Consider the following 19855-nt stretch of genomic DNA (forward strand, 5'->3'; position numbering starts at 1 on the left):
GTAAAGTAGTTCGAAAAGTTTCTGTTCCCTTGTTTGGAAGCTTTTTGCTTGCAGAGAAAATCTCTTCACCTCGTTATTTTCTCTGCCCTGAATCTGACGTTTCTGCGCAGGAGCTCATATCAATAATGCTGGAACATGTACGTTAGTATTCAATTCTGCGGAAGGCATCTTATAAAGTAGGCATTTAAAGCTAAACATAAAGAACTTGGTGCTTTCAAGCATACATCTAACTTCTACAACAAATAGGATGATACATAACCTAATTAATGAGTTTGCAAGTCGTGGTGAAACCTTAGTCAAAGATGTTTCCAACCAGAAATCAAATCCATGGATGTAGAATTTATTTTACAAATTTAATTTATGGCATTTTACCAGCAACAGGCTATTTCTGATATTTACTGTCCCAAAAGTATTCTTTAAATTTAATTGATTACAACCCTCTTTAGATATTTCCACTGACTTCAGATTCTATAGACTATAAATTAATTTCCCCAGGATTTTTTTTTTCATATCCAATAAACCTTCTCTTTACATCATAGACTGTAAAAAGTCTTTATCATTTACAGTGTGTAGTAGTTGGATAGAGAAAGAGACATCTTTGTTTGTCACAACCTTTGTTTTTCTTCGATGTAATAGAGTAAGTGCTGCTAATGAGTAGTGATGTATTCACAGCATGATTTGTTCCACTTGTTAATGCATAGTCAGGAGGTAAATGTTAACTCCTTACTTACAGAGTACCACAGTGCAGTTAAGTGATTGAAATTATTGTGTTTTATCAAAAAATGATAATAATAATTATTGGTAAAAATTAAAACCTATACTACCAGCTTCTAGTGTTTGCTTTTTTTGTTTTTAAAATACTTGAACAAGCCTAAATTTGTAGTGAAGAAATGGCTAGGTCTTTTTATTTCTCTGTACTGCCAGTTATTTGTTAATTTTTTGGATAGAAAAAAGGACAGTAGCCTACATACGGAAGACAGTTAGATAATTGTACATTTGTCAACATGCATTGATTCTATCTGGTTTATCAGTAACTTTTTCTACTCTGTGGCCAACAAATGAAGTGATTGGCTGTTCGGAAGAAGGTGGGGTGTCAGTGTTCGCTGTGTAAGTATGTTTTTCAGAGGGTGGTTTGTTTGTTCGCATTTTCCAGTGTATTTGTGATTTGGTCTCCTGCTGAATGAAATAAATTGTTCCCTGAGTTATAGCTCTTATACAATGAATGTTGAAGATCTTTTTTTTTTTTTCTGATCAGAGTCATTGAACTTGCAACGATTGTGTCTCTTTTTCTCCACAGAGCCTGACTTATAGGTAAGCTTCCTGTCTCAGATTTCCTAATAACATTTAGTTTACAGTTGTTGTGTCAGCAGGATTCAGGGTTGAAACATATATTGGACAGTTGTTAGCTCCATATTTTCATTTTGTGTTCATGACACTGTCGAGGCTGAACGTAGGACTAGACTATAGTTGTAACAACTTTTTTCATTAAATTCAAGTTCTTAGCACAAATATGTGAGCCTGTTGTTGGTGAACACTCTTCTTGCATCAGTTAATTAGCCTTCTTTTCAATTAACAGACTTAAGGGCCATATCCCAATCATTATTTTCTGTGTACGTACAGTATTTGCAAGTATTGTTTTGGGAAACTATGATGACAAGATATTTTTTATAGCATTAAAGTAACTTTTTTTTTTTTTAATGAGTTTAGCTCAGCTGAATATCCTCTGTGGGGATTGTACCTGACATGATCAAATAAATCAGCGTCACCTGTGTGAAAATGGGGCCTCATGAAAACAAAGAAGCTGTACTTTTTTGTTTCACGACATGCCTTAAATTAACTTAGTGTACGATGAAAAAAATACATGTGAGTGTGCGAAAAGACCTGGGGCTCTGGTGCAAGTAGATAGCTAAAAGCATAGTGCTGAAATGGCTGATTGAGCACTGTGGAGGCTGAGAGGACAGAAGTTGTACAAGAATTTAAAGACAGATGGGGTTGGGTGGATGTTTTGACATGTAGTCCCCTATGAGTTTGGCTGCATGAGTCATTTGTTAAGTTTGAATCTAATGCCAAGATGAATGGAATTACACAATTACTCAAGCAAACATTTTGATACAAAGTGCACATTAAGTAAATGGACAAGACTTTTTCTCACATACATGAATTTAAAAAAAAAATCAATTTTCTTGTATGTCAATTAGCATTATCAGTAGAATTGTTTCTGTGGTTATAGTTAAGTACAATACTCTTGTGAACATTTTCACAGTATTCCCCTATTCTGGCTGTTAAAGGGCAGATGTTAATAGATTAAAAATATTGACAGATAACATTCAGAACACACTGATAAAGGAGGCAGAAAACATTGTCAGCAGGGACCCATTAAAGAAGACTGCATCCATTTACTTAGTATAGACGTTTTCTAAAACCATGTGGTTCTTCATTGATTCTTATTGCTAGCAGTGTTATAATACAGTTTTACTCTTGGGTTTAAAATTCAGTATTCATCATTTCAGATATTTTGATTCTTGACGTGAGTGTGTGTGTGTGTGTGTGTGTGTGTGTGTGTGTGTCTGAGGCTCGGTGGTTCAGGCAGATGTGTTTTAGCTAATACAGTCTGAGAGCAGCTGGGCAGGGCAGGGCTAATAGACCCAATGACATCATCCGCAGAGAGAGAGAGAGAGAGAGAGAGAGAGAGAGCGAGAAAAAGAAACAGAGGGAGCAGAGATGCGAGCAGCCTTAGGCAGTAAAAGGAAGCAAGCCGGCTCAGACAGAGGAGCGTGGCATGAGTGTGGGACAGTGTGTGCGCGTGTGTGTGAGCAGGAGAGGAGCCTTCCCTTGACAAGGATATAGGACTCCACCTGGAAGATTGTCTCGATAGTTTTCTCCTCTTCTTCCATTACACCTTTCCCCCGTCCCCCCCCCCCCCCCCCCCTTTCCCCTTCCCCCTCCTCATTCTCTGGCAGTCATCCCCCCTCTCAGCTCCAGCTTCTCGCGGCTCCTCCGGGCATGCTCCTTAAGCCAAAGTATGGCCGCTTCCGCAACGAGTCTGTGACCTCCTCCGACGACCTGATGCAGAGCTTAGCCATGAGTGGCAAAGTTGTGGCCACACCGGTGGTCCCCTCCTCCAACCCGAGCCTCCCTCTACCTCTGGATCCCAGTGCCAGATCCTCCTCCTCTGCTGGGGCTGCAGCTCTGGCCGACTCCCCCTGCCTGGACGGTGAACAGGATGCAACCACTACCTTCTGCATGCTCATCCCAAAGATGCCCCAGTGGAAGTTCTCAAACTCTCTGCTTAGCCGGAGCCCATCCAACTCCAGCTCTAGCTCCAGCTCTAGCAAGGACTCAGGGAAGGCTGCAGCAGCTCCTTCACAGAGCTCTGTCTCCCTTTCCTCATCATCACACAGGCCTGGTGGTGTGACCTCAGCCAGTGGCCCTGTGGCCAGTCTTGCAGCAGTGCTTAACTCCTGTGACCCTGTGTGTGTCACCCCCTGTTCTTTGCAGGCCATTCGGGGGCAGAGAGCAGTAGCAGCGGCAAATTCAGCAAATTCAGGAGGGCACAGATTTGGGGCCACAGAGGCTATGGCGAGCCCTGGGGGATCCAGCAGCGTCAGGTCAGGAATGAACCGCCGGACAAGGGTGGAGGGCATGTGGCTAGGGGGAGAAGAAATCACCCAGAAGGGAACTTTCATCCATAAACCATCTCAAGGCTGGCTGCACCCTGACAAGACGATTGCAGGACCAGGGGCCTCTTATATCGTAAGGGTGAGTAAGTTGGCTAGTTGTTTTAAACTGCAGCCAATTTTAACGAAAATCCATGCAAACATCGATTCCATCTTCAGGATGTGTTTTGAATGGAAGTCGTCATTATCTGGTGTGCAGATAAAAATCAACCATGAACAGGAACAGAAGAACCGCGTAATTTGATGACCCTATTTAGAGATTGCTCTTTCCGTATGAAAGACGAAAGGAGAGCAGAGAGCCATGCAGTTTGTTATGCTGCTCATGTGGCGAGGGCTGGGGAATACATAATTTAATCCAGATAGATGGCTCGGTGTGGCAGGCAGGCAGACTGCATCAGGATAACAAACAGGCTTCAGGGTGGTGAAATGTAAACAATGAAATTATGTGTACAGACTTTAACCAGGATCACGATTATCTGCACGGTTTATTGTAGACTATACCTGATATCATACACATAAAACAATAATAACCATCTGTGCTAATGGTGAATAAAAAACATGTCTGATAGTGAGCTCTTACAGCAACCTTGTGGGAGTGGTGTTCTTTGTGTTGTTTCCGGTTAGTTTACACTAAGATCTTATCCTGAATATCATGTTAAATTATGGAAAGTATCCTTGCACTAGCACATCATTTGAAACGTACATAAATAACTGTAATTTAAAGTAGTTGCAGGCTACATTCATTCATGAGTTAGGACTCTTTAAAGCCAGCCTGCCATACTGTCACACTGCAATCCACCATTAGGAACCGGGTGCCCTTTAATGTACTTCTATTGTGTGTGTGTGAGTACATATATTTTGTGTTTTAAGTGTGTCAGATAGTTTTTTAGAGGTGCTAGATTGTATAAATGTGCTCCTGTGTGTTTAAATGGCATATATTTGCTTATGCATGTAAAAGATGTTTTTTTTTTCTATCCTTATCAAAGTAGAAAATTAGGTATTTCCTCTTCTCTGACTTGTTGACCCACCAGAGAGATACAATTATTTCCTCTAATTGAAGAACATTTTATCTTTAGAAGAAATTGATTTTTTTTTTCTTATACTAACTATACTAACTAATGTAATGAGTTTCTCTTCCTGGTTAAATAAAGGTTATAATAATGTTGAGAAGGAGATACGATCTCATGCAGACGTCAATGTCAACGATCTCCCTTTATCCATCCGTATGCCTTTTTTCCCCCACGACCCGTGCCCCTCCCCCAACTAAAGACTTGATTAGCCCAGTCTGGGAGCCAAGAACACTTTTCAATGGCATTATACAGGCACCATTCATTCCTATATTCAATTAGGTTTAATCACAGTCATTTGCGTCATGTGATGTGGAAAAGGCCGTAATGATCAGTGTGGGAGGGGTCCCATGATGAGTATCTGTCTCTCTCTCTCTCTCTCTCTTGGCTTTTCCAAGATTCATAACAAGTGCTGCTCTAATAACTGATCAATATCTGTGTTAATTAGCAGAGCTTTCATCAGGTTATTGTTGTCATGTGAAGGTGTGCAGTTATTTAAAAGGACCTGTGTGTTTGAAATGTATTTCAGAGGTGGCTAAAACAGGCCTACAGGTGCAAATCAATAGTGAATCTTTGCATGAAGAGGTACTTGCTGCATGTATTAGTGTCAAAGTGACAGTGGGATTCTGCTTCGCTTTGCCCTTTTTTAATCAGCATAGCTTACATAGTACTCAGCTATCGCTCTCTTTCTCTCTGGTATAAACAGACACACCCACGCACTATCCTGTGCTGGGAAAGATACAAATATGACTCTGAGCACTTGTTGTTGTTTTTTTTCGCCCGGCCTGCATCTGCCACCTTTGACAGCCAGGACACTGCAGCAAGCTTGAAACAAAGCGCTGCAGCTGCCAAGGAAGCCATCAGTTAGAGAGCTATGTTCAAACCAGACTGCTATCAATTATTCTGCCCTCTTTCAATCTGTTGCAATCTATCCTTGTCCAATTATGAATAGAGAAATGTCATATTTATTGCTTCATTTTCAAGAAAGGCTCTTTCATTGTGTGTAGTGGTTGAATGCTCTAAAATCTGCTGAGTAGTGCATCAAAGTATGACATTGGATGGCATTTAATTGTCCATAACGTAAGAAAATCCGTCATTACCCTCAGCACGATTAAAGACACAACTGGAGAGGACATGCTGTCAATGCAGAGACTGTAGTATCTGCTCATCAACAGCACATCCATCCTAACTCGAACTTCCTTCACTTAAATTAGAGGTAATGACTGCTGTGATGAGTGAGCTGCCATTTCTGTTGATTTCCTGTGCAGGACTTCTAGGAACGTGTGTGTCCCTTTAATCCTAGGAATATAGTGGGAGACTGTGCCAAAGGAATAAGAGTGCAGATTTTTTAAGAGGAGTATGTGTTCATATCAGCAGATCAGTGAGTAACACAGAAGGCATTAGTTGAGAGGGGGAAGAAAAAAAGAGATACCATTTTACAGATGGGAGACTCCCCCCCCCCCCCCCCCCCCATCTTCAAATCTGGTTAGAAAGCTCATTTAGCTCCCAGCCTCAAAGATTGCTCTCTCTCTCGCTCGCTCTCTCTGTTGCGCTCTCTCTGTCTCAATTCAATTAATATCAGCTTTAGTGGCATGACGGATCAACTATCTATGTTACCAAAGCAGTACACAAAACATTCTTTACAAATGATTACAGTCTATACAGTATAAACAAATAACAAGTATAATACAAGTAATACAAATCATTTTAACAGTGTAATTCTAAGGAAGAGTCAGTGTATTCTGTCTTAATGTGTGACAGCACTACTACATACTTTTCTTGCCACAAAGATACAGCAGCTACTGAAGATCAGGGAGATTTATTAAGTCAGGATATAGATCATTCATGCGATCAAAGGAAGCCTCTCTCGTTTTCTGTCTGCAGTCTTTGTCACTGACAGTGCTAAAAACTTAATGTGACATTAATTCGTCGTGAGTCCTGAAGGAGAAATTATCTAAATTATGAGTCATTACACTTCTTTTGCAAGAGATCCTCAATCACACAGGCGACTTTGTGGCTACGAGTTTTAAGGATTCAAGACTAGTTTTTGTCTTTCATAATCAATTGTCACAGCCATGACCATATTTGTGATATAAATGTTGCTGTATATGTTGTGTTTTTTCTGAAGACAGTTTACAAAAAGAGCAGTGTCTAGACCTTAATGTTTTACATTATTTACAGAGAGACCCATCATTAAACCACCATCAGCAGAGCACCTAGCAACATTTAGTCAGTAAAAGGTGGCAGGTAGTTTGTGTCATGGAAAACTTTTCACATTTGAGTACGAAGTACTTTAATTCTACTTATTTTGTTCAAAATGTTCATGGCAACTGCCCTCTACAGGTTGAAAACCTGCTACTGCAGTTGAATATATCCATAGGCTGATATGGAGGCAGGTGACAATTGTGGTGCCAGCTTTCGTCACCAAACACGATGAAAAACATCATCACTCAACTCAGCAAACAGTAGAGAGTCAACTGGATTGACAGAATTGCGCATTTTGGCTATTACAGAAATCTGAGCAGATTGTGAAGAGGACAAAACGAGCCCATTTGTTTAAATATGTTAAAGCCCTAAAAATTAAAACACTTTTCTCTCTACTTTAAACGACATTTGAGTAAAACATGAGTCTTCGCTCATGGCTTAATAACCTAGCTAAACTTGTGAATCAGTTAATTATTATCAATAGATGATTACATTAGAAATCTGTGTATGATGGCTGTTAAGAAGTTTCAAAATGTAATCTCAGCTTTACATGTTTTGTTTGGTTGTTGTTTAAAACAAACAGATTTAAGTGAACTAAATGAGGTAATGTCTTCAGAAAGCTGGCAACTTGGGTTATTATCCGTTTTGAGTTTTAAATCCAACATTGACTTGTGAGGCGAAGCAATTTGTACTGCAACAAAAAAATTCAACATGAGTTTATGATTAATGGATAGAACCCTGTCTTGCATCGCCATAAACTAAATGTTTCCTCTGTCATATGTTTATTTTTTCTTCCTCGAAGATACAGGACACTCATCCGACACTAAATTAAAAAAGAAAAATGCAAACAAAGAAAATATAAAAAAACAAGAAAGTAAACACAGACACCTCTCTGGTTGATAGGTTGATAAACATACATTCACGCCCACTGTAATTTGTTTCTTTTTGCAGTACATGGGCTGTATTGAAGTGCTGAAGTCAATGCGTTCCCTGGATTTCAACACACGGACTCAGGTGACGAGGTAAGCCATGGTGACATTGTCTTTTTGTAGTGGTGAGTCAGGAGAGTTGAATACATGATGCAAAGGATCAACTGAAACAGGAGCAACCAGCAGGGTGTCAGGTTTGGGCTGTTACTCATATTAAGAGTGGGCTGATTATTTCAAGACTGTATTCTGTCAGGAGTTAACCTACCAGTTTCAGTGGAAATGCACTTAAAAAGAAAAAGGGAACAAAATTAAGTCACAAGGTTTTTTGTTAAATGGCAGCAATAAGCTGTTGTGTTTCCAAATTTAGAGATGAACCAAACAACTGTTTAATGCGCTCAGAGGCTTGACATGAGAACCATACCTTTGGGTCATGTATGTCTGTGTCAATGTGCGTGTTGTGCTCTACATGTGATGTTATTCTAAAAGCAGGGCTCCTTGTCTCATGGGAGACGTGCACTCTCTCTCACTCACTCCCTCTCCCTCCCTCCTCCATAATCGATCGGCTGTAATCTGAGCCTACCCAGCGGCCTGTGCTTAAGTGCAGGGGGAGGGAGGCAGCAGAGATGGAGTGATAGAGAGGGGAGATCTATTATTGATGATGTTTGCTAATGAGTGTGGAAAGCTGCAGTGGTCCCATGAACGCTCATGATGTCTGCGGTTGTAACGTGCTCAGGAGGAGGAGGGCGAAAGAGAGAATAGTTCAAAACAAAACATACCATGAGTGAAGGGAGGTACCAAGCCGAATAGCGGACTACACCAGACTTCATTGTGGTATGAAACAGGCCTGTACTATATGAGAAACATTTGTATTGTTACATTAAATTATTCTATCTATGATGATAATATTATGATGTGTTAAAACATGTTAAAGTAAAGTTGTAATTATTTATGTCTGCTGTTCTTACACAGTACCTTTAAAAGCAACATCCGTATTTAAATATACAGTATGCACATAACATATATAAATGTAAATCTGAGGATAGTTGATATCTAGCTGGGCTTTATATGATTAGCACAATGGTGTGAAGGCATGATACATATAACCAGGGGTCTATCTGATTCGTAAAAAATATACACAAGTGGATGCAAAAGCATGATGTCATAATATTATTAATCTTCTTTCACGTTTTTTCTATGGTGATAGAGGTATCTTTTGCGACGTCTATATTTGATAATGATGCTGAAAATTGACTTAATTGTGCAGCCATGGTATAAATTGGAGCATCAAAGCGTTTATGTCATGCTTGATTGAGTGCATGTATAATGATATTAAATTCAATGCAGCCTTTTCTGTTCAGCACAACACAGTTTATCTATGCTTTAAAAAAAAAAAAAACAACAACCACGTTTTTTCCAGTCACGCTAACAACATGATGCTTGTGCCTCTGAATCCCTGGGGAATCTTGAGACGGGCTATCTGTCCCACAAGGATCCAAAAATCAATAAATGATGGTCTTAATCAATCTAACAAACTCTGCATAATACACAACTGCATCATGAGATGTTTTCACAAATGCACTCCAGAAAATCAAAAAAAAAAAAAAATCTTTCTGTCTTGTTTGTTTGTTTGACTCAGGAGGTGGTACATACAGAGTGTAAACACATAGATCTAAGGAACAGAGTGTGACACTATAATGAGTGCTACATTGTACTTTGATATATATATATATATTTACAATGTCAACAAAAGAGTGCAGAAGAACAAACTGACAAAAAGAAAACATAATTACGTGCACAAAGTCTGCAATGGACACTCGCATACAGTTCAGGTTGTGTGCAGGATATAAACAACATCATCCTTCTCGCTAAGTGTGTGGTGAATTTTCCTGAATATTTTCCAGCTGCATTCTCACATCCGGTTATTCTGACATCACGAGGTGAAATTTGTTAGGTGCTTGCTACAAAACCTCAAGGTAAAATCGAAGTGCAAAGTTGTCATTGAGTTCACACACAAGACAGTTGTAGGAGTGTGTGTAGTGTATAAACCCTATTAGGGAATTAAATGTATCTTAGTTAATTCTAGATAAAACTCCAAAGCAGCAGAAACCTTTTTTCTCAGACTGCTGAATTGCATAGCAGTACATTTAGTCCTTGGAAACCCAACCAAACATTTAGCAATTCTCACAATCTAAAAAATGTCCTTCAGCTCCTACATTGTAAGAAGATACATTTTTCTCACAGTACTCTCTCTGTGTCGTGGTGTTGAACAACAGTAGCAGCAGCAGCAGTGCTAATGAGGCCCAGCATTTTAATGCAGGAAAGATACTGAGGCTGCAGACAAAAAAACAACAACAACAACAACAACAACAACAGCCCATCGCTCCTCTATTACTCCTCCTCCCTCTGCCCTCTTGTTAGCATGAGTCATTGTGATGTTTTTCAAAAATCCCTGAGAAGACCTTTAGTCAAGATGGGGCCTGGGACGCTGCTTTTTAAATATTTACAAGCCACTTGATAGGGGCAGCAGGCTTCTCGACTGCTGTCCCTGTTGTCCCCTGGCAGTGAAAGCTTGAGAGTCAAATCCACATTACGTGTCTCTCTCTCTCCGTCAGACACACAGGGGACAGGAGCTTTAAGAGCCCATTAGGCAGCCATTCCCAAGAGTTATAGCAGCCTCACTGCAAAGTGGTAACAAATCTGCAGAGAGGAGGGCACTGAGAAAAAAACATGCTGTACCAAATAGGCAGTAGAGAGTATGGAACTGCACTGACCCTAAATACTCTATTTAAATGAGTGCTTCTTCGTCATTACTTTAAACTCCTTTGAGGAGCATTTAGTACAGGTTAGGGTTTTTATCAGCACGGCGCTATAAACAACCTACTTTACATTTTCCACAGTGAGATTCACATGAAGTGGTAGTTTTGTTCAAAGAAACCAGGTGAGGATTTCAGAAAAAACTGCATATGTATGTAAAGGACACAATTAGTTAAAAAAAGAAAAAAGGGTATAATAAGCGCCATAATGGAAAACAAACCAGAAGTTACTCATAAGAGCTTTAAACCAGAAGTTACTCATAAGAGCTTTAAACCAGAAGTTACTCATAAGAGCTTTAAACCAGAAGTTACTCATAAGAGCTTTAAACCAGAAGTTAAACATGAGGATGATAAACAATCACTGTGGACCATTAACATCCCTGGTACACTCTACTACTGAAAGCCTTGTCTTGACCTTTGAACTATGATGGGTCTGTGACCTCTGACCTTGGTCAGAGGGTGGGAACACAAAGCTTTTGTTCATGTTTAACTTCAGGATTGTGAATCAGTGGTGATGCAGAATTGCACGTGTTTTGTGGCTCTGACTTAACATTTCAGAGTTTTTATCTCAGCTTATACTCTCTACTGTTATCACTGGTTTATTACAGTCTTGCAGCTATTTCATTAGTGACCATTGTGCCTCAGTACAGTCTAACCATTGACCTTTCCTCACTCCCCTTATTATTAGGGAGGCCATCAACAGGCTGTGTGATGCTGTGCCAGGAGGAAAGGGAGCTTGGAGGAGGAAGGTTGATAGTTTCTTTATTCTATCTGTGCATGTTGCATTACACTGTCATTAATAATAGCTAAGTTGGGGGATTATTGCAAGTTACTGCATTGGTTATGAGACTGTGACTATGAAATAAATGTTGTCTATAAAAAAGTAGTCTCTCTCACAGCTTGGATTTCATGTCAATTGTGAATGCTATTTTGAAAGTATTTTTTTTTTCTTTTCAATGCAGGCTTTTAACAAAGCTCTCCAGTCCATAATGGGAAAGAGTAACCTCAAATTTGCAGGCATGAGTATTGCAGTGAATATTTCCATAGATGGCCTGGGTCTTCTTATTCCCACTACGAGACAGGTATACAGATAAATGACATTAATTTCAAAAACGTTTTTTAATCGGCTTTTTCCCCACTTCTTTTTGTGCTCAACCACTAGATGAATCACAGATGTTGAAATAGATTGTTGTCAAAACTCTGCCTCCGTTTTGTCCCCTTGTCTCTCCCAGGTGATAGCTCACCATCCCATGCAGTCTATCTCCTTTGCCTCAGGGGGCGACACAGTGAGTGCAGAGTTTCACTGCCTGAGCTCCTTTATGATGTTGACTTTCTGGCGCACTGCACAAACGTTCAGGCAGACATATCTTACTGGATTACATTAAACTGGTTTCCAATCTCATGACCCGATAATCAATGAGGGCTTTCATTTAGTTGTAAAGGCAGAGTTTAATGGAATTTTTCCTCTTGTCTGTTGCAGGACACACCTGATTATGTTGCATATGTGGCCAAAGACCCAGTGAATCAGAGAGGTATGTTTCAAGAGGGTCCACCTTAAGCCTTTTGGGGGGAAAAAAATATTAAAAGTGGACCTTACTGTTACTTTTACTCCAGGGCCTGATTGAGAACATACATAATTAAGAATCAGCTTCATTGAGGTGCCAGTTAAGCTCAGAGGTTAGAGTGTACACCTCATGTACAGAGGCAATAAGTCCTTGTCTTCCAATCCATTAAATGGTGTCAATAAAAAACATCATCTACGTGAAAAACAACAACACATGACTTCCATGTATCCCACACAGGCCTTGAAATGAACACACTTTATAACATAAGTAGTTCAGGGCAAAAACTGAAAAGTGAAACAGCTTTATAAAAGTCTATCATGTTAAAAGTAAGGAGCAACTCATTAAGGACAGAAGTGATGTACTAAAGCCTGTTGTTCCTCTACATTTCAGTGTTTATTAATGGAATGAAAGAACTAACACACAGGCCCATGTTATGAAACACTTGTCTCCTTGCTGTGCTGATAAACTCAGATGAACGTCTTGTCATTCAAAGCATGGTGAAGACTGTGATCATGCTTTGTTTCAGGCCAGATCGCACCATTTATGCAGTATCAGACAGAGCATGATGACACAGCTGCTGGTTTCCTTTCATAATAAGAAACAACTATATTCTCACTGTGCTACTTTATTATGAACTGGGACACAACTTAAACTTGTTTCACTCAAAGTTTATACACGATGTCTCTATTACGTTGTGTTTGTATTTTCATATAGTTTCTAGTTTTACTATGTTAATGCATTACAGTTTGTAAATGCTCCACGTTATACATACAGATATATATCTATATATCCACATTATATAAAGGATAGGATTATATATAGGACCTGGTGACAAGATGAAGTGAAAAGTCAAATAACTCACTTTTATAAGATGACAGTCTGAAGCAGATCCAACATTGCAAACTTTGATTTACATATCTTTTGAATGTTTGTTTCACTTTTCAGTCTTGCTCTCTTCTACTTGTGTTTGGTGACATAATGATCTGGATTTCCAGAGATACATGTGATAAAGCAGACGCTTTCTCTTTGGGAGAAGCCTTAACTTGACCTGATTGAGGTTTTTTTTTTTTTTTTGGTAAGATCCAAACATCAAACCCAAAAACTACATTTGCAGTAAAACCTTTTTATGCCACCATCGATTTCATAAACCAGACATTTTAAAATCAGAAGCAATTATTGTCACGCTTTGTTTTACATTCAGAAGGCGTTTCTCAAATTTCAGGGACCAGGGTTTCTCTACTAAACTTTCATGTCTGTCTGCTTCAGCGTGTCACATCCTGGAGTGCTCAGACGGTTTAGCACAGAGTGTCATCAGCACTATCGGACAAGCCTTTGAGCTGCAGTTCAAACAGTATCTACACAGTCCTCCCAAAACCATGGCATCTATGGATAGGTAAGATACCAGCATAACAACTTCTATTTTTTTGTCCCTGTCCTTCAAGTCTTTGTCCTCTTTGTGAGACCTTATTAAATAATTTAGAAGGAGCTTATTAATAAGACAACAAACTTTGTGCTCCGCAGAAATAACTTTATACAGTATCTCCAGGCAGCAAAATTCTGACAGAAACAACTAAGTCTATGCGTGTGTGTGTGTAGCATGTCTCAACGACCCAGTGTAAAGGTTAATTTCCAAGGAGCCAGTGGAGCAGAGGTTAGTGTGCGCCCCATGTATTGAGGCTGTGGTCCTCCAGGCGGGCGGGCCAGGTTCGAATCTGACCCGTGGCTCCTATCCCACATCATTCCTCTCTCTCTCTCCCTCTCCCTCTCTTTGATTTTGGACTCTATCTCTCCAATAAAGGCTCCCCTACAAAAAAAAAATATAAAAGTAAATTTCCCCTCGAGGGATTAATAAAGAATATCCTGTTCTTTTAATCTCAAGAATGTGAAACATTTGTTGAAGCTTTGAACTTGTTCTTTTTGCAGCTAAAAAAAAAATTCCTGCAATTTTGTTTTTCACATTTCCACCTCATAAATCAGAGTATCTTAACAACAACCATTAGTCTCCCTGCTGTTTATTTAGGAGCAAAATAAGTTTGTGTTGTGTTCTAAATATGTTGAATAAAACCGGTCCTCACAGAACTACTGTGAACTGCAAAGACAGGAGGAACTGCACACTGTTTAGACTTTTCTATTCTGATTTTCTTCCTGCTGCCAGCAGCATCAGCATCTATATAAATCTCTGGCAGATTAATATTGATCAGTTTCGGATGTGGAGATGTCATCTGATCAGACTGCATTCATTCGAGAACCCAGATCTCCTCATCATTATCATTTCCAACAATACCACTATAAAAAGTTACAACAAATTCATAATTGTTGTCACAGTAACAATGATGTTTGCACTCTTATTTTAGAGTGTATAGTGCATTAAATGAGTGCTGTATTTCAAATTTAAATGCGGTCCTTTCTCAGGACTGTCAGGACAGAAGAGCTGTTGTGGGGGGAGGAGGAGGAGTCCTCTGAACATGACTATTATAACAGTATCCCGGGGAAGGAGCCTCCTGTTGGAGGAGTTGTGGACTCCAGACTCAGGCCCAGTGGATCACTGCTGGGTCACATCCACACCCAACCACAGGCAAGCAAGACAGCAGCACAGGTAAATATCCAGTCAGGCCATTTGATCAAAGTCAGGTCAGGTTCTGGATTCTCTTCTGGTAGCCTTAGCTGAGTTGGATTTTTTTTTAAAAATATTTGCTAAACACTGCCTAATATGTAAGAATGAGATGCAACCATCCCACCTAATGCAATCACAGATGTTATAAAAGGTCTGGTTATTATCAAGGAGCGCATGACAAACCCTCAACAGAAGCTGACTCAGGACTTGAGCTGAACTGATATGTTTTCCTGCTGCTCCCCTGTAATATTGATATTAAATTAAGCAGTAAAAGCAAAACCATATGCCATAAATGTCCTACTGACAACTCTACACCATAACTACCAAAGACCGACATTATTAAAGCGGCTCCTCTGTTACCATCATGGTGAGGGTAATCGCTCTGCCTCTCTTTCCTTGCAGCTTCTTGGAAATACGGTGACAGGCTCTAGCTAATGTTTCAAATAGAGTGCTCCCAAACTGCATTATACAGAGACAAGAGACGGGATACAAGACAGTTGTTTATTTAGGTTTTCTGACACAAAATGTATGTGTCGTCTTGCTTTGTGTGTGTGTGTTTCGTAGATGGGCTCACCAGCCAGGAGGGAACAGGCAGCTGCTTATCCTCCTGGTCAGCTGTGCTATGAACTTCACTGGGACACAGAGACAACCAGCGGCTCAGGTGAGACCCCTTGTGGGAAACGACAGGTATGACAGTTGGAACAAAAATCTTGCTCTCACTGAGGAGAGACTCAGATTTCTTCCTCGATCGAGAAAAAAGATTTCTTACAAAATAAACTTGTGTTTTTGGTTGGAGTATTAGGGTATGAAAATGTGTGTGCTTTAAAGTCGGACGAATTTTATGGTAAATGATATTGTGAACTCTTTTGAATCAAGCCCAGTAGTGAATGCACTGTGCCATCAATGGGATTAGTTTATCGTAACACAGAAGCTTCGTGTTTGGATCCTTCCTATAATATCATAGAATAATTAACATCCTTGTTGGTTTGATGCAGTATTGATTAGTATTAACTATTGAAACAAGAGCAGAAAAGGGAATCTGCCATGAGAAGACGTCTTCTTGTCATCGGCCACTGTAAACATTCTGTGGTTTCTGACAGGAGTCAGCATGTAGAGTCTTGATTTTAACCACTAGAGGGGTTTAAGTTTATCGCAAACACACACACAAATACACATTTCCAGAGCTCATTTAGACTCTGATTCTTTGCAGGTCTGACGTCAGATGGGTACCTGTGTGCAGATGGGCAGGCACCAGGCAGCAGAGATTATGAAGAGCATCAGTACGTGAACACTCAGAGTCTGGAAAACCTGGATGCACTGGCCCAGGTGTCTGATGGACGCAGAGGGTCCAGGGCGCCGGACAGCCCGAAAAAGGACCTCTTTGACATGAGTAAGTCCTTAAAAGCCAATTTAACATACATCTTACGATGCACTTAAACACATCATCAGTGATGGAACCTGGGGTCATTGGATGTTTCATACACCCTCACCCAGGCGACCCAGCCGGGATTGATCAAGTCCCGACTTGTGTCTAAGAAGCTAAGTTAGTACGAATTTCCATGAATTCGTTCATTTTGGTAAAATCTGTGAGTAAAACATTAAAATCTATATACCATAACCAATTCTGAGGTTGAGTACCTGTGACCATCTTTGACATTTAAGAGTGATGTGTTCTTCATGCCTTGTACAGATGTACCCAAAGTTGAGAGGAATTTATGGGCTGGACTTTCTACTGTCAATAAATCACTGTGTTCAGGTAATACATTTGTCAGTTAGCAATACACAATGTCTCAGTTGTGTTTTTGGGCCGAAATACGCCGCACTTTAACCCACAGTCTGTTTTGTAATTTAGACATTAGAAATAGGCAGAAACCCACCAGTAGCATGTACCCACGGATCGCCCCTCTTGATCCACAGCCATCTAGAGGCATTCTCACCTGCATCTGTGGTGGTTTTGATGGCCTTTCTCTGACGTGCACCTTTGAGCCGCTCTGGCATGCACAGCAGGCTGCATGCTTTGCAGGGAGACCGCGCTGCAAAGCCTCTACAGCCCACCTCTATTGGCACACACCGGGCTTGCGGCACTCCTCCACTAAGTTGGCGTACTTGGCACACTTCCTCTCGTTGGCCTCTTCCATTCGTTCCTCCCAGGGGACTGTCAGCTCCAGCAGGACCACCTGTTTTATTGAATCTGAGAACAGAACTATGTCTGGTTTCAGGATGGTCTCCCCGATGTCTTCTGGGAATCTGAGCTACTTCCTTCGGTCTGCCTTAATCTGCCAGTCCGGTGCGGTTCCAAGGAGCCCCACTGCCCCCCTTAGCTGAGACTTAGGCTTCTTCCCTGCCTGGACAAAAGCAATTGCCGGCTTACAAGCAACACATAGTTAATACTTGGGATGCTGATAGCCTGTATTGGTCATTGTAAAACAACTATTGTTTCCTGTAGGGCCCTTTGAGGATGCTCTGAAGCTCCATGAGGCCTGTGGCGGAGCTGTTGGGTCCAGTGTATCTGCTACAGCAGGAGGAGTTCGAGTCATGGAGGACCAGTGGCCCAGCCCACCACGTCGTCGAGCCCCTGTTGCTCCAAATGAGGAGCAGCTCCGCAGGGAGGCGTGGTACCACAGCCGGATGAGCAGGCGAGATGCAGAGAGACTCCTGGTCCGGGATGGAGATTTCTTGGTTCGGGAGAGCACCACCAACCCCGGACAGTATGTGCTAACCGGAATGCACTGTGGGCTCCCTAAACACCTGCTGCTGGTGGACCCTGAGGGAGTGGTGAGCGAGTTAAATGTTTTATAGCTGCAGTGTTTCTTATTGAAAAGTGGTATTTTGTATTATTAGACTGAGTGTGTACTCCTTAAATCATCCTGTCCCCTGCTCTCCTCCAACACAGGTCAGAACCAAAGACATGCTATTCGAGAGCATTAGCCACCTCATCTCGTACCACCTGCAGAATGAGCTGCCTATTGTGGCAGCAGAGAGCGAGCTCCACCTCAAACAGGTGGTCAGGAAGAAACAGTGAGTCATGTGACCCTGCATGTGATGGTGAGCATGCAGTGAACTCTGTCTTCACAGGAGTCCTTAAATAATTAGGCTGCGAATGGAAAAAGGGTGGCAAACCTTAATTTACATTTCAAAATACTGAAGGGGAAGAAGTGGACTAATGCACAGTATGTTCTGCTTAAGCATGCGTCTTCAAGAGCATGTACAGAATCGGGTTATTATTGTCTTCTGCAAGCCTGAAAATGAGCTTTAATTCATTCTCAAAAATGTGATCTTCTCTGTTTTTACATGTCACAGATGGATACTAGACTGCCCCATGCAAAACCTACAAAAAACATAAGTTAAAAGCATTATCCCCGATGGATGTTTGGGCTGGAAGAAAGGATTTCACTGTTTCTGTGAACAATTCTACTAAACGGAGAAAAGCCTCTGACATCCTCCTGTACTTCTTCTGCTTTTTGACTGTCAGGATCAACAAAACGATCCCTCATCTGGCACAAACTTCTCAGCATGCAGCTACTAAGCTACAAAAGAAAAAGGAAACCGACTCTGCAGTTTGAATTTGTTTTTACAGTGAAAAATCTGTGTCTACCAATGTCAAGTGAAGACTAAACCAGGTGGGAAATGTCCTACATGCCTCTCATGGTGAAGTGCTTCCAGAGACCTCACACCTGTTGTCCACAGTATATGTAAAGGACATCACAAGGACAAACCTCAGTGGTGTAATATCTGGGTGAAAATGTGATCAAACTCAGATTATATGAGGATATTGTGTAGCTCTTTCTGCTAAAGAAATTGGACTTTTAAGAGACAACTGGGGAAACATCTGATTATTACTCATGAAAAAAAGACTGTTTGTTCATAGTTATGTTCAGGTCTTCAGTACCTGATTCTGAGATGGCACAAAGGAAACACACTTAACACGGGACAGTGCTGGGTGTAGGAATTAGACGCAGTCTTCTTCCCTTTTTTTCCCTCTACATACACAATCTTTATGTAAACAGCTATATGGGGTTTATTGACTTGAAGTTTAGTCACATTTACCATAAATATGAGTCATTTGTGTTGTGTTTGTAAGGGCTGTTAATAATTTAAAGTGTAAGCCTGAAAACCTGTTACTGGTCAAACTGCACTAACATGAATCCTCTAACCTGAGTTAAAAGGACTTCTCTATCAAACACACTCAGTATATCCATGACTGTATTTCCACAGCCTCACTTACTTCAGTGCCTTAAAGACTAAATAGACAGGTGTGTGTCAGTGTATATAATATGCATTTATGCTCCTAATGCAAAACACTAGTTTTCATGCCATGCCAATGAATGACTGGACAAACTTCAGGATGATTAAGCTCTTATTCTTGTAAACAGTGACGTAAGCTGCTCTTGTTTTGTGTGTTTAATACGTCTTCATGTGTCATAAATGCTGTTGTATTTATGTGCGTCTCTCATAACAATCCCCTCAGTTTAATGCAAGCCATAAAGAGCACCGGTCTGCCGTGATTGATGAGAAAGACTGGGGATTTTGACCATTAAATGAAATCCATTATTTGTCCCAGCTCAGGGGAACACATCAATGTATGGATTATCCCACTTCTTCTGTCTTTAATGGTCAGTGATTTGCTTCAGCTTTTCTAGCCAATTTCTGGCAATCCAATACTTAGAACTCTTCCTGGAGGTAGGCCATATGCTTTTTGCATTTCTCTTTGTGTTATTAGAAACATATCTTTATTAAGGCCTTCCACTGTTCTGGGCTGCAGCCTCGTGAATGCACAGAGAAATGAGGTGAGCAACACAGCCTTTGGGGAGGTCAAAATGTTTTATTATTTACGATCTCCTTTTTGCTTTCTCAGGAATTTTTATTGGACCTTCTCTTCTTTGATTAACCTTAATGGCTGTTTGTGAATAAAAATAATTGAAAAGAGGGTTAACTCAGATTACATTTTGTCATTTTTGTTTCTTCACACCTTTCGCAGCCTATCC

At 40.6% G+C, this 19855-nt stretch overlaps 1 protein-coding gene across 3 annotated transcripts; it reads left to right on the plus strand.

The window, feature by feature from the left end:
• Nucleotides 1-1082: 1082 nt before the first annotated feature.
• shc2 (SHC (Src homology 2 domain containing) transforming protein 2) lies at nucleotides 1083-19809 on the plus strand. 3 transcript variants are annotated; one of them, XM_079349855.1, is made up of 14 exons: nucleotides 1083-1311; nucleotides 3499-3759; nucleotides 7901-7971; nucleotides 11380-11440; nucleotides 11654-11773; nucleotides 11924-11977; nucleotides 12172-12223; nucleotides 13523-13649; nucleotides 14669-14852; nucleotides 15435-15531; nucleotides 16081-16260; nucleotides 17317-17645; nucleotides 17764-17888; nucleotides 18171-19809. In XM_079349855.1, exons 2-14 carry the CDS (start codon nucleotides 3577-3579, stop codon nucleotides 18211-18213), a joined length of 1626 nt encoding a protein of 541 aa, XP_079205981.1. In that variant the 5' UTR covers nucleotides 1083-1311; nucleotides 3499-3576; the 3' UTR covers nucleotides 18214-19809. The 3 variants fall into 3 exon arrangements, with proteins under 3 accessions (XP_079205981.1, XP_079205979.1, XP_079205980.1); XM_079349853.1 differs by lacking the exon at nucleotides 1083-1311 and having other exon boundaries at nucleotides 2947-3759; nucleotides 17764-17915; XM_079349854.1 differs by lacking the exon at nucleotides 1083-1311 and having other exon boundaries at nucleotides 2949-3759.
• Nucleotides 19810-19855: the final 46 nt, after the last annotated feature.

The sequence above is a fragment of the Symphodus melops genome (assembly GCF_947650265.1).
Source record: "Symphodus melops genome assembly, chromosome: 8".
NCBI classification, from domain to species: Eukaryota; Metazoa; Chordata; class Actinopteri; order Labriformes; family Labridae; genus Symphodus; species Symphodus melops.